This window comes from Pan troglodytes, chromosome 9, assembly GCF_028858775.2.
Source record: "Pan troglodytes isolate AG18354 chromosome 9, NHGRI_mPanTro3-v2.0_pri, whole genome shotgun sequence".
NCBI classification, from domain to species: domain Eukaryota; kingdom Metazoa; phylum Chordata; class Mammalia; order Primates; family Hominidae; genus Pan; species Pan troglodytes.
The window spans coordinates 8,746,759-8,761,855 of NC_072407.2; the positions used below are offsets into that span (position 1 = coordinate 8,746,759).

Consider the following 15,097-nt stretch of genomic DNA (forward strand, 5'->3'; position numbering starts at 1 on the left):
ATTAATATATGACCCTGCCCTCTGGCCCAATAGTGATCTCACTCCATTTGGGTCCTATGCCCACACCTAGACCAGGGTCCTTCCCAAGCTGTACGGTCTACTGTTCATCTGGGGAGATATAAACTTGGGATCAGAGATGGTGGTAATTCTACAACACATAAACTGGAAGGAGAAAATTGGGATTGGCCCATGCATCAAAAGCCAATCACCAAGAACGGATGAAGAGAATAAGTCTTTGGTTCTCTGATTCCAAATCACTTTGGACACCCAGGTATATTGTTATGTTCTGTAAAATATCACTTAACTTTTAAATGTATCTCCTATTGTTAAGCTAGTTGGAGTTAGTGAACCAATTACCAGCTTTGTGTTTTTAAGCAACAGAAGCTAAGTTAATATAAGTTTGGTTTTGGAAATCTTTCTTGTTGCTTCCTAGTCCCAGTCTGTGTAACTTAACCTTAAGGCATAAAAGAAAGGGATCAAATATACACAGGTCTTTCTTCTTGTGGGCACCTCTCAGGGGGTGTGCTCTGCGATGAAGAGGCTAATAGAGAACAATGTAGATAAAGAAGTTGACAATAGCAAAGACTTGGAACCAACCCAAATGTCCAACAATGATAGACTGGATTAAGAAAATGTGGCACATATACACCATGGAATACTATGTAGCCATAAAAAATGATGAGTTCATGTCCTTTGTAGGGACATGGATGAAGCTGGAAACCATCATTCTCAGCAAACTATCACCAGGACAGAAAACCAAACACCGCATGTTCTTACTCATAGGTGGGAACTGAACAATGAGAACACATGGACACAGGAAGGGGAACATCACACACCGGAGCCTGTTGTGGGGTGGGGGGAAGGGGGAGGGATGGCATTAGGAGATATACCTAATGTTCAATGACGAGTTGATGGGTGCAGCACACCAACATGGCACATGTATACATATGTAACAAACCTGCACGTTGTGCACATGTACCCTAAAACTTAAAGTATAATTAACAAACAAAAAAAAAAGGAAGTTGAAATGTAATCACTCTTCTCCAGGTCACTGGATGCTTCCATGATTTTTGGTTTTGTTTTTCCCCTTCAGAAAATCTTGAACTGAGTAATCAGTATACGTTAAAAGAAAAAGATCTTATATATAAGAGATATGTACATTTGAAAATCTTAATAAAAAGATAATTTCCTACTAGTGTTAAAATTAAAGTGCGAGAAGAAACTGTTGACAGCAAGCTACTATATCTGAGTCTTAACACTTCCTGTCTACTGAAAAACAACATTAATTCAGAGTATTAAAAATTAAATAAAACATGGAAAGCAGATAACACAAACTCTGACATATTGTATGAACTTAAAAATATACCCAATACATTTTTAATTCCATAATTTTAAGGGAGTAATCCTATACTGCCCAGTACTCATATGACAACTCTTTCAAATAGACAAGCTCCTTAGTAACTTAACAGCTATACTTTCTACTAATATTAGACTTGTTTACCTGCCAAGAATGTATTCAATTTTTGAATACCAGCAGAGTAGAAATCAGCCTCTTAAAAATCTGATAATGATGCACAGAGGTCCCAAAGGGCAGGAAAGTGAAACTTTTTTCCCTCACAACCCCCTAACGTAAAAACAAAACAAGATTATGAGGTTATAACATAAAAAAACAAGATTATAAGATTATAAGATTGTTAAACACATTTGATAAGATTTTCATTTTGAAATGTCACATTATTCTTTCTCCATAAGTAACATGAAAAACTGGCTAGGTCCATTAAATGAAAGCATATTAGATGCATTAAAGAATCTGATGTAAAGCAACAAAGGTATAGTCCAGCCTGCACCCCCAACACTAATTTCTTCCCAGCATTTCCATCAGGAAGCTTGCCTTACCAGGTTTGCGTTTCATTCTCATTGGATTTTTCTAAAAGTAGATGGAACCTACTGCTAGTACTCAAGTATTTACTGAACCACATACTTCCCAAAGTGTGCTGATTCCTTTCCATGGCTACCCCGAATGGAAAAACCTGTGCTTCTCACCATACATTCAGATATGGCCCCTGGTCCATCACATGAAGCCATGTGTGCTCTCTTAACTAGTGCCTGGGATGCACAGTAGATCCTTAATGTTTGGATTTTAAGAGATTACAACCAATCCTGATTGAGAAAAATGAAGACTGCCTATCTGTAGGTAGTTTTGAACCCAAGGCTTTGCCCCTATGTCTACCTTTTTTCTTTCTTTGCAGTACCCAGGCATTTTACCCTCTTTGCAGCCTTCTCCCTTAACATTCAGGTATTGCATCCGTCAGTTTCTCTGCAAAACAAGAGTAGGCAAAGCTTGTCCCTGCCTTGCAGTGAAGGCTTGCACCAAACTGGGGATGCCACCCTAGGCATTGCAGGGAGCAGTGCAGGCACTCCACCTCCACATGGCCACCTGCCTTCTGCCCTACTAGACCACATATGAAAGGTACAGTAAAAGAAATTATCCATTAAATTCATATTTGAACAGAAGTATAATTAGGTATCCTCTAGTTTTTACTGCCCCTTTTAGATAAAAGCAGGTTATTTTTGTTTTGATTCTAGTCATATGAATGAAAGTTCCCTCACTTAAATATTTAATACACACACACACACACACACAGAGTACTAGACGAGGGGTACAGTGGTGAACAGACAAATAAGGTCCTTGTTTTCATATGGTTCTCAGAAGGGAAGTGTAAACAACTACTCTGCAGAAAAGGGTTTTCAGGCACTTAGAGCTTCAATCTTCTTGTCTGGTTTTAAAAATCAGACAATCTATAATAATATGGATTGTTTAACCTTACGAGTCTTCTAACAAGTAATCAGAATACCCAAACAGGCTTATAAATGTAAAAAACAATCAAACTAACCAAAAAGAGTACATTACAAATGAGGCCATTTCATTCCTTCCTTCATTCTAAGTTTGAATGAATTTATCACCTAACAATCCTCCGTTTCTAGGAACCTTCCAAGATTTGTCTTAATAGCCAAAGAACAACATTGATTTTCCCTTAACCCTTTTGTGCCAATTGTCCACAGACATAACTGAAGTCCTTCCTAGGGACCTACTTCTCAATTAGCCCCAGTGAATCCCCTGACAAAGATGCTCCTCTAATTGAGGCAGGCTCAACCCTTGGCCAGCACCAGGGTCTGTGACTCACTAGCTCATTCCCCTCCAAGCAGCTGATGGAAACTTCTCCCCTTCTACTACTAATTCTCAAGAAGCAGTCTGGAAGCATGGTGGACAGAATGCGTTTATTTCTCTAGTTTGGCCTATTTTAACTCCTACAGACATGAACAGCCAATACAATTAAAGTAGAAACACAATTTTTAATATTCCTTATCACAGCCATTTGAAGCTCCTTTCTGCCCAAAAGGTCTAGACTGCCAGCAGAGGCCCTGAGACAAAGGCACTGCTATAAGATGCGGACTGTATCATGGCACAGTGGGAAGGTCACCATGTGCAAAATCCACGGCTTGCCTGCCTCTATGCCTCAGACAGGAACAAATCATGGGATGGATCTGGGATCTATACAACAGCTCCATGAGGCAGGACAATCATATGAGGTTTTATGCTGAATTACACCCATTTTCCCAATGAGGACACATAAAACCTCCCAAACATGTGAGAAGTTTCAGACCCAAATATAATAAATGATGTATAGGCATGTGACCTGCGAAGTGAGTTTGTCAACCTTGTTTCATTTGAGTGTGAAAAATGCTTTATAATTTTGATAATCTTATCTTCAGCAGCTTTGTAAGAAATAACTTGCTCCAGGGGCCGGGCGCAGTGGCTCACGACTCTAATCCCAGCACTTTGGGAGGCCGAGGAGGGCGGATCATGAGGTCAGGAGATCGAGACCATCCTAGCTAACATGGTGAAACCCCGTCTCTACTAAAAATACAAAAAAATGAGCCAGGCGTGGTGATGGGCGCCTGTAGTCCCAGCTGCTCGGGAAGCTGAGGCAGGAGAATGGCGTGAACCCAGGAGGCAGAGCCTGCAGTGAGCCGAGATCGTGCCATTGCACTCCAGCCTGGGCAACAGAGCGAGACTCTGTCTCAAAAAAAAAAGAAATAACTTGCTCCCTTAAGGCCATTTCAGTTTCCTCATTCATAAAGTGAAAATACAAACTAAAGCTCACAGGTTTTCTGATCCTGCCACTTAGAGAAAAAAGGCAAGACTAGGACCCTGGTCTCCTGGAGTCCAAGGGACAGTCATTTGCCCAGCTTGTGCTCAGAGAGGGAACGGCAGTGGGGTGGCTTGGGCAGGTCTGTGTCCCCCTGCTGCACTGAATTTCTCTTGCCAGGAGGTCAGAAGGTGAGGGTCACATAAAGGTTGCTTAGTTATAGCAAACCTCAGGGGAAGCATCCTCTGACTGGCCTCAGCACAACAACCAGCTCTGGGTATGCGCAGCATTTTTTTGGCCTGTTGGGAAAGCCCATCTAACGGTGTCCTGAAGATTGTATCTACTTCATCATCCTCACTGACTGAACTGTGACGCCGGACAGGAATCAGGGAAGAGGGTGGTTGGCTACTACATGGACAAAGTCCTGATCCTTACCCCAACGAGTCACCTTAGAACTGCTCTGATCCTCACCATCAGCCCTGTCATGCTTCCCTCATGGGATGCAATGCTCATTTGACTGGGCCTCTGCTTTTTAAAATAAGTGGTTTCATGACAGACTTCAGCCTGGTAGCAAAGACCAAAGGATCAGAGAGAGGAATCCTTGGATACTGGGCTCAGCTCAGTTTCAGGGGACACCTGTCAGTGGCTGCGTCCTCCAAGCCCCATGGGGGCCAGGCCCAATTCCAAGGCCTCTCTGGTTAGGGTGGTAGCTTTCTTATTCCTCCCCATCCAGGGAGCAGATGGCCAGAGGAGCAGTGTTGTTGGTTCCAATGCTGTAGCAAGGACTAAAATAGGGCAGGAGGCGCCCAGGGAAGGGATAGCGGGGGAAAGTGAAGATGTGGGAGCCATAGTCAGTCACATTGTAGAAAGAAATGTCATGGGCCTCATAATCCACGAAGATTCCCACCCGGCGAGGAGGGACCGGCAAGGACAGGAGGGGGTACTCATCGGTGCCTGCTCGGTACTCATTTCCCTTCCTCAGCCTTATCACCCAGAATCCATAGTGGGGGGATAAGTAGACCACCTCCTTCCGGTCTACATTTTGCTTACATACTCCCAGGCCCCACTCAGACCTGTCTCCCACCTCCACCTCCCAGTAGTGCCGGCCTGAGGAGATGCACTGGCTTCCCAGGACGATATTATAGCGGTAAAACCTCTCAGGATTGTCTGGCAGTTTCTGGTTGGTGTCTCCATAGTGCACACGTTTTCTGTCCTCAGACACGATGAGACGGGAGTAAGCAGTATCCGGATCCAAGCGCACATCAGCTAGAAAAAAAGGTCCTGGTTGGTAACAGTGATATAGGGCCAGGGGGCATGGGTGACGGCCCTCTGGTAAATTCAGCCACAGATTTCTCAATGATGAGTGGGTGAGGCTGGATGGAGCACCCAGAGGGCACTGAACCATTTTCTTTCTCTGGGAGGGGTCCCTCCCACTGTCCACTACAGTCTCCCCCAGGATCCATTACCTGCATAGGTCTTCAGGATCTCTCTTAGCCCCAGCACACGGCAATCTGTCTTCAACTCCAGGGAGACTGGTTCTGGCTGCTGCAAGCTCCAAGATTTGCTCCTGGTAGAGGAAGGTGAACCTCAGGGCCAGGAGTCCCGGCTTTGTCACAGGGGCCTTATCTTAGTACAGGGAAGAGGGGCTTGGCCAGGGACATAGTGAACCCCAGCAAAGCAGAGACATGATGGTTACGGTTATTTGGCTGAGCCTCAAGCTGTTTGTGTGCAGAGGTGAGAACACCTGCATGCCCATGCTATGGGAAGGGTTGGATGTATATTTGATTCTGGGAGAGGAAGAAGTGCACACATTTTCTGTCGGACATGAAGGAGTCACGGGCAGTCTTTTATCCTCTTTGAGCAATCTACTTGAAACCATATATTTTACAGCTTCACTTGATATACATTTGATCAAGTACAAAGAAGAAAAAGGAAAGATCAACAAAGATTCCTTAGCCATTACCATGTAAGTGGGACGAGACTGTGGACCAGCACCTGCTTTTCTGTGTGCACCGAGTCTGTGCTCCGTCCCTACTTCTAGCTCTAGTTAGGCCTCACTATCCCCTACAGGGCTGCTTAGAGGCTCCAAGGGTGAGAACATACCTGTTTAACACTTCCTGAATATCCTAGAAGGAGAAAAAAAAATGCAGCATCTGAGTATGTGCTATTCCTCAGAGGGAACAGACATCGAAACTGGCAGGGAGTTTCTCTAGGGGAAGGGAGACAGATACCAAGAATGGAGAGATGCCATGCAGAGGTAAGGAGAAGCCTATGGAAGGATGGAAGAGCAGGCTGAGCTTTGGCTGAACTGGCCAACTTCAGGCTCCATCTCAAGACTCTCGGGCTAGAGGAGAGGGCCTGGAATGACGCCAGAGCTGCCTGAGCACTGCCCCACCTATGATGCTACAACAGACCAGGTCATCCACCAGCCAGGGGATAGGGAAACAGCAGGTATTAGCTGGGGAAACACAGGATCCATGACCAGCTGGCAGAGGGCTGGCAGTCCCTACTGAAGGGTAACTGATGCTCTCTCCTGGAGTCTCAGTCTATCTTCAGCTGTCACTCAGGGTTACCAGGAAAACCTACTACTCACCTGCAACATCCAGCGGACAGGCCTCTGCGACCTCTCTTTCAACTCTGCAATCATCCTCCACAGGACCTGGCTCTGCTGGATGAGCTCGCTATGGTTCAACTCCAGTTTCTGCATGGTCTCCGCTGCCTCCCGCTGTAGGCTGGCCAGAGCTGCTGCTACCTCTGCCCCCAGCTGCCGATGTGGTGGCTGCTTTTTCTCTAGTAATCGCTGGTATTTTTCAAACTCCCATACAATACTCTGTTTTCGGGTTTCCACCTGTATCTGTGGAGCCAAGATGGAAATCAGCACTGATACTTTCAGTCACCCAGTATCGAGCATACTGACATATGCATACACACATACTCTGCAATGGTACCAACCACGTGACAGGCTATGCAGGGGCAAAGATAAAGGATACTATTTTTCCTAGCTTCCTGTTCCCCCAGCTCCACCACATGCTTCTAGGTCTCTATTGTCACTCTTACTGACTCCAGTAGGGTCCAGGATATTATCTTAATACTACATGCTCTAGACTATTTTCCATTTTCAGAATAATGACAAGATGTGTTACATTTAAGTCTCTAAGGCAGTGTAACTTAACTACACTGTTAGGTGGTTCCTTTTCATGTTGATATTATATCTGTTCAACATGCTGTTTTAGATTGGTTCAGTGTTACTTTCTGTTGATCAAAAGTTCTAGTAGTTTGATACTTACTGGCCTCAAATTTATTTCAGAGGTGATTTTACAATATTTTAATAACCAGACTCTTAGCAAATATGCTCTAACTTGGGAAAATGAAAGAGAAACTCTGCTTTACTAAGCATGATATAAGCCATGCCACTGTGAGCTGACACACGTGAGCATGTGCTTTTCCTTTCTCATATATGAGGATACAAGACCACAGGTTGTCCCTACATCCCCATGGAGAAACTGGAATTAAGAGGTGACGTGGCCTACCTAAGGCCTGGGACAGAGAAAGCAGGGATTAGAACCCTAGGCTCTGTGATTTCAAGCCTCACATTCTGCCTCACAGAGATGAGAATGCTACCCTAGGCCAGCTCCAGGACCACACAGGACGACTGACACAAACTCCTTTCCCCACGAGGCAACCTGCCTTCCAGGTGGCAGTTCGTTTCCTTTCACCAACTTCAAGCTTCCAGGCCTCTTCTTGCTCTTTCTTCAGATGTTCGAGGGCCTCATGAAGTTCCCACTGCAAGAGACAAAACCCTCATGAGGCCACCTCCGGCAGCCTAGGCTTCCTAGCATTGGGAGGCTATGGGAGAACCAGAGTCCTTCAGGCAACCGGCCACAGTGAAGGCTGTGGGGAAAGGGAATGCCACAGAGGAAGCAGACTCTGCCCAGATGACATCCGAGGTAGCTCTCTGGGCTGAGAATCATTTCAACTCCCACAGTCTCTAAATGTCTGTAAACTGGAAGAAAAGGTCCATTTCCAACCTCTCCAGAAAAGTACCTTGGACTTTCCTTTCCATGCCAATTTTTATCCTTATCTTATTTATTTTTATCTTACTGTCTGCCAGAACCTTGTTACTCCAAATGTGGTTCAAGTGGATCAGCAGCATCCACATCACCTAGGAGCTTGTTAGAAATGCAGAATCTTGGCCTTACTTTAGACCTACCAAATGAGAATCTCAATTTTAGCTGGATCTCCCAGGTGGTTCATATGCTTATTAAGGGTAAGAAGCACTTTCCTAGAATAGTAATGCAAGGGATTTCTACTGAAAAGCATAAACTGTGCAGAAACACCATTTAATTCTGCTATTTTAACAAAATAGCAACTATTTTGTTAAAATTTATCAAGTGTCAGGTATATTTTAAGCCCTAAATATGCATGTGATACTTACAATCCTCTGAGGCTGGTATTAACCTTATTTTATAGACAAGAAAACTGAGGCTTAGAGGGTGACCTACCCAAAGTCATTCAGGTAATAAATGGTTGGGCTGGGATTTAATCCAGCCCTTTACCCCTATGTTATACTATCTCCCTTTTCTAATAGTCTCAAAAACAGAATGAGTTAGTAAATACTTTGCATGTTTTAGAAATCCCTCCCATATAGGAAAAAAGCTAATTCAGGGAATTTGTCTTACACTCTCACCTTCCTATTTCAACTCCAAAAAAGAGAGTTGAGACCAATGCTGGATCACTGGATCACAGAATCACTGAGATAATGGTTCCGATAAAGATGTCATTATGGGCATCTGATGAAAGAGTAAAGAGAAGCCCAGAAGCTGGAAGTTGATGAGGTTAGCTACAAAAAAGGAGTCCCAGGTTTGTGACAGATGACTTGTCAAACAAACTTGGGAGAGGAGAAAGAGCAAGAAGACTTGAGTCACAGCCTCTGATCTTCCTTTCACTAACTGGACCTGAAGTCAGAAAGGACCTGAGAAGATTATATTAGATGACCTCTCTCAGTCTTGTGACTCACCCATAGTTCTTTCCACCTCTAAAATAAATTGCCATGTTTTCAACTTTCTAAGCCTCACTTTTGTCTATAAAATGAAGGACTGAAGTGATCCATTCAATGCCAAATGACTACTTGCAGCACTGCTAGGAGGAGTTTGCAGGTCAGGTGTAGCCTTGACCATCTATATAAGAGCCTCATGCCTAAACTCATCCAAGGCATCCAGAATCTCAGTTAAAACCCAAACTGTTCTCCTTCGCATTCTCAGTACTGAAATCAGCCTTGGGTTAGGAATTGAGCCCTGTTAGGATGTAGGTGTAGAGGAAGTGGGAGAGCAGGAAATCAAGGAAGGTCATGAATACAAGGAAAGGTATAGCTCTCTGTATCAGATTCCAGGGATCTGTGGGTGTCAGGAACCAAAGGAGTTAGCTCTCAGTCTGTGGTGCTGGTGGTCAAGCCCTTGATCTAGAAACAGCCAACTTGGGGCCGGGGTTAGACTGGAGTGGCCAGCTTCCATCTCTCACCTTGTACTCCCAGGCAACATCCTCCATTGGCACAACACTGTGGGCCTCATGCTCTGGGGACTGGCTGCAGGCCTCACACATTATCAGGACATCCTCTTTGCAGAACATCTTCAGCTTTTCCCCATGGCGCTCACACAGGTCACCCTTCAGCCCCATTCCTGGATGTAGCCTTAGCAGACGGACTTTTTCTACAACATTGGCCAGCTGCCAGTTAGGCCGCAGGTTCCTTGGCTGGACAGGAGCTCGACAGAGGGGACAGGTGTAACCCCAGTTCTGGGATTCTCCTGGGATCTCCCAGAGTCCAGAGAGACAGCTGTGGCAGAAGCTGTGGCCACAGTCAATGCTCATGGGCTCCCTCAGGAAGGTCATACAGATGGGACAGGCCACTTCTTCCACAATGGCTTCCACCAAGGCTGTGGGATCCATGGTTCCTTCTCACACCCTCCTCAGAACATGAATGAAACCAGGGAGAAGTAGTAAAGGCTGAGAAGAAGAAAAGAAAGACAAATAAGAGAAAAAGGTAACAGAGGAACAGAGAGATCAGTAACAGGAATAATTAATTTCTGGGGGAAAACCACCTTCCTTTTGACCCTTTACTGACCTTCTTTAATAAGCATTGGCCTTTCCAACTGAAGGGTGCATGGTCTGAACGGGCCACATTACTCATACCATGAAGGGGATAATGGGGATGCCTAAGTGAGTGAATATTGGGAGTCCTCGGTTTTCATTCACTTGGTCAACTCTGATTTTCCTCTGGGTTTGCTCTACTTGACCATTACCACTCCAATCATGCTCTACAAATCAGCATTATTTCTCTTAAACTTGGGTAAGTTCACATAAAATGTGGTATTTCAGTATCTGAAGTAAGGCCATAAATACCTCCAGCCTCACTCTCTGGTATGTTTATATTTACATTAATATAATTCAAAGTGTCAAAAAGTAGTATGCCAGAAGCCCATTGCCTACAAGCTCAATTTATTTTCTTGTGTTGCACACTAAAATGCAAAAACTGTAAAGGAAACAGCAGTTCTTTTCCTGCCCACTGCTCCAGCACTAACGTACTTATTATTCACCAAGATGTCAAGGTAGTCTTCTGAGCTTTTAGTGATATGTTAGAAGCAGAGATGAAATAACATCCCTTGGAGATTAAAAGAAAGATCATTTGATGATCATCACACCCATATTGATGAAATCACTACACCAGCAAGAAATCTGAGATTTTTGCCAGGGCCACATATGGGCATGGAACTTGGTCAATGGCGGGCTCTTGGCTCAGTTGGCAATATTTATTCATTCACTTTGCTAGTTTGTGTTACCAGCTAGAATCTATACAAGGAAGGGCCATGTTGATCCTAGTTCCTGTTGTATCCTCAGCACCTAAACAGCACCTGCAATGCAGATATTGCTGAGTAAATATTTGTTGAATGAATTAACCAGCTAGACATAGGAAATAGTTCCTAAACCCAAAATCCTTTTAGCATTTGTGAGGTAAATTGAGAGCATACATTAATAATAAAAGCAAGCACTCTTTGAGCAGTTCTATGATGCGCCAGGCACTGTTCTGAGCACTTTACATGAATTAAGTTGGTTTATTTCACAACCCTAGGCAGAGGCCATTATTGTTCTCATTTTACAGATGTTTGGCTTGGGGCTCTGCCATCTATCTTGGGCAAATTTCTTAACCTCTTTAGCTTTAAGGTATAATACAAATTCAAGAGGAGAGAAAAATCACTGTGGTTTAGCGCAGTCCAGTAGCAGGAAGCAGGAAGCAGGGCAGTAAATCTTGCAGGACTCTGATATGCTATTGGCAGGGCATGCCTTCTCACTAGACTCCCTGCCTCCTGCTTTTCTTCCTCCCACTATCACTACCAAACTGTGGGATCCAGTATCCTAAAACCTCATTTTGGTAAATCACTAACTTACTAAATAATCTATCCTGGCTCCCGGTTAACAAGATCTCTCCTTGAAACAGCACCTGTGCCCAGCTAGGCAAAGGAATAAACTTCCACACACTCCCGCAAACCCCTCGTCCATTCGATCTACCTGACTTGGGTGCCTGCTATTCTCCCAGCTGAAAATGACTTCTACATGATCCTGCTTTTGACGTCATTTGTCATGTATTCGTCTATTGCCTTACTTCCCATACTAGAACTTTTTCATGTGGATAGGGTCATTGTCTGTTTTGTTCATTTCTATTTCCCCAGTGCCAAGAACAGTGCCTCAAATACTTGTTGAATACGTGAAAACTAAATGTAAATGTTGAGGTCCAACCGATAGTAGATTGAAAGTGGAGGATGTGTTAATATCCTTAGCTAAGTCAGTAGAGACATTAAGAGACACCATCTAAAGTCAATAAAACAATAAATGGAAGTTGATACCTATTATTTAAAGCTACAAATGGAAGACCTAAAATAGCGATGGAAAATTGACAAGATTGTGGCAGTAAGAAAGTAAGGCAAAGAAATATCAAAATGATAAATCCAGAAATACAGTGGAACGCATATTATTTTGATTCAGGGTGCTAAAAACATCTAAATGGGGACAAACTAAAAGTGGCAGCCTCTGCAAAGATCTGGGGATGGGTAGTTACTGCTCTTCAAAATAAGACCTGCTTTAATGTTTGACTTTTTATTATACATGAATTACTTTGAGAAAATTCAAATAATTAAACGTTCGGTTGCTTTGACTGTGCCTTCCGTAGGGTACAGCGAGAGTCTGAGAAGGGCATTTGAGAAGGGGGCGGGGCCTGGAAGACTTCCAGTTAGGACCCCAGCGGGAAGGGAGTGGAGGGGCGGGCGGTAACCTCCGGAGTCAGGGAGCAGCTCCTGGCCTGGCCACAGGGCGCTGGGCAGGTCCCCAGGACAGCGGGCGGGTGGGGGTAAAGTGAGCGTGCGGGATCTGACTTCAGAAAAGGCAGAGTTATCTACCCACCTCCCTCCTCGGCCCGGACTGGCGCTTCGCGGCGGAAACTCAAAGTGAAGAAGCCTGGTTCCGCAGCGTCCAATGGCCCAGCGTCAGAAGCTGCCGTTCCCGGCAGCTCAGCACTTAGGGCCACAGAGCGGCAGAGGCCCAGAACCCAAAGCCCGGCAGCGCAGGCCCAGTAGCCCGCAGCTCCCAGGATACTACACCCGGCTCTAGGCCCCGCTCGCGGGACGGCAGCCAATGAGCGGCCGGCTGGGCCCAGGTTGGCTTCGCCCAGGGGGCGGTGTGTTTGTGGGGGCAGCCAATCACAGGCAGGGACCCGGGTACCCCTAGCCAATTGGTGATGAGACGGGGGTTTCGGCGCTTCTAGGCATGTCAATGTTTTTTCTCTACTTCCTGGGTTTTTCTGGTCCCTTCACGCACTCAGATTCCCTTAAACTGTAGAGGGTTCTAGGAGTTCGTTCTAGGATAGGTCAAGGGATTGAGGCTCCCAAATGATGCCGCTCAGGCACTGCATTAAAAGAGGCTCAGGTGGCTATTCATTTGCCAGTTTGACTTGTTAAACTCAGAAGCCTGAGATTGGCCAAGTCTGGTTCTGTGACCCATCTTAGCAAAGGGTTGGGCGCACATATGGTGTGGACTCTGCTGTTCCTGGCAAGATTCGCGACCTCTCATGCTTCCAGGCTTTAAATACTGGGTTCTTAAACAAAACAAAACCCTCTCTTTTTTCGTTTTTACTTCAGCAACCAGCTTGTCATCACTATTGCCACAATCCACTTTTAGAGTGAAAAACAGACAACAGAGACTGGGAGTTGATGGAGAAATGGAAACCCTGGTCAAAAATTGTCATTAAAAAAGGAAAAAAAAAAATTAAACAACTGGTATCCCTTCCTCACCCAAACACATAGACACATGCACGCACACACAAAAACTGTTACTTAAGACAGTGATATGGGTTTTTCTTTGTACTCCCAGGGCCTTGTCCTTCTCTTCACACTTAGGTTTTAATAAGCAAGTGAAGGCACCTCCTATCCGCATAGAAAATAACCAGGAAATCTTCCAACTGAAGCTCGGTTCCAAATTATATAATATCTTAATTGTTAGGACAGATACTCCAGAATGCTCATGCCAGTGTCTGAGCCCCAGCCATGGTTAAAATTCTGAAGGGTGAGGCCCAGAAATTTCCTGCAGCAAATAGGTCTATGAGAAAAAACAAAAGTATCTTAGGTCTGAGCTGTACCCTCTGTCTCACCCAGTTTTGGAGAAATGGCTGCTCTAATAGAATACTGAATGGATTAATTGAAATAAGCCATTTTAAACGTTTATTTAACATCAATTTTCTTGACAATATTTTACTGGGTGCTGGGATTACAACTATGGGACATATAGTCTCTGCCTTTAAGGAGCTGAAGGTCAAGTTGGTTGTACTGCTCTGGAATCTCTGTGAAGTTAAAACAGTTAATGGGGAGATCATTTTCATGTGTAAGGTGCAATTTGTAACTATGACGGACTGTCCAGAACCCTGGCAATCAGGGGAGCTGGGGGTGGGGGCTTGTGTTCATGTGGGAAAGGCTGGAGAGAGGGCTTTTGAAGACAGACCAGTTTACTTCCAAGGCATAGAAGCTTTCCTTTACAGATGTCTTCAGAATGTTTTGTTTGTTTGTTTATTTGTTTGCTGTGAGACAGGTGTCTCCAGGCGAGGGTCTGTCGTGGACAAATTCCACAGCCGTAGCTGCAGACCCCAACCCTCTGCCCTGAATCCAGGATAGACCGGGACAACAAGATGAGTGGCTAACTGTAGGATGGTGTCCATCTGTGCTGTAGGGGAGGAGTAGCATCAAAGGAGAAGCAAGAACTGAGAACTGTTTGGGGCACTGAAGAAGTAGGACTAAGGAAGAGTTAGGGGGTTAGTACAAATCTGAGGCCTGGTTTTCCGGAAAGAGACCAGAGACTGACCATATTGCATGTCATACAACATGCTTGCTTAGAGACCCCTAATTTATTTTCTTCTCTTACTCTTTCTGAGGAAGCATGAGCCACACCCTCAATTAGTTTTGTATAATCTTAGGCTTGATGAGAATATAATCTTAGGCTTGAAGGCTTTAAAGGGGAGGAAATAGCTGTCTGTGTTAGTGGTGTGTCAGTCAGCAGGAGAACCTGCTAGGGGTGGAAGGAGGAGGGTAGGAGTATAGCCTAGACCATGAGTAGATACCCCGCTCCACCTTGAAAGTCTCCTACTGGACCTCTTATGATGGAGTTAATACCTCCTGTTTCCTCTATTCCAGATTGTTTTCAGTTTCCAGAAGGCAAAACTGACATCTCCCAGGAGTCCAAGTAGGAGATTAGGGCCTCCCGTCCGTATCTACTCAGTGCTAGCCTTGGCTAAGAGAGAGGAAATTCCTGCCTAGAGGGGAAAATCTGCAGGACTTTGTTACCACTTTCACTTCGGCAGAGGAAGGAGGTCAGGGATGGAAGGGGAAGTGAGTCTAGAAATTAAAACAGAATTC

The 15,097-nt window shown here is 44.8% G+C and overlaps 1 protein-coding gene across 2 annotated transcripts; it reads right to left on the reverse strand.

Annotated features, from left to right (window-relative positions):
- Window positions 1–3,260: 3,260 nt before the first annotated feature.
- On the reverse strand, window positions 3,261–12,881 carry TRIM68 (tripartite motif containing 68). 2 transcript variants are annotated; one of them, XM_521739.7, is made up of 7 exons: window positions 12,600–12,881; window positions 9,669–10,151; window positions 7,839–7,934; window positions 6,745–7,005; window positions 6,255–6,277; window positions 5,618–5,718; window positions 3,261–5,417 (listed from the first exon to the last, which is right to left on the reverse strand). In XM_521739.7, exons 2-7 carry the CDS (start codon window positions 10,092–10,094, stop codon window positions 4,867–4,869), a joined length of 1,458 nt encoding a protein of 485 aa, XP_521739.2. In that variant the 5' UTR covers window positions 10,095–10,151; window positions 12,600–12,881; the 3' UTR covers window positions 3,261–4,866. The 2 variants fall into 2 exon arrangements, with proteins under 2 accessions (XP_521739.2, XP_016775733.1); XM_016920244.4 differs by lacking the exon at window positions 7,839–7,934 and having other exon boundaries at window positions 12,600–12,775.
- Between the last annotated feature and the right edge of the window lie 2,216 nt (window positions 12,882–15,097).

Bases quoted from the DNA above. Each gene is read 5' to 3' on its own strand.
- TRIM68 (XM_521739.7), bottom strand. From the start codon at position 10,094: ATGGATCCCACAGCCTTGGTGGAAGCCATTGTGGAAGAAGTGGCCTGT. The intron at 7,006-7,838 runs GCAGGTTGCCTC...TTGGCTCCACAG, and splicing joins AACGAACTGCCACCTGGAAG to ATACAGGTGGAAACCCGAAA. The intron at 6,278-6,744 runs GTGAGTAGTAGG...TTCTCCTTCTAG, and splicing joins CTGTCCGCTGGATGTTGCAG to GATATTCAGGAAGTGTTAAA.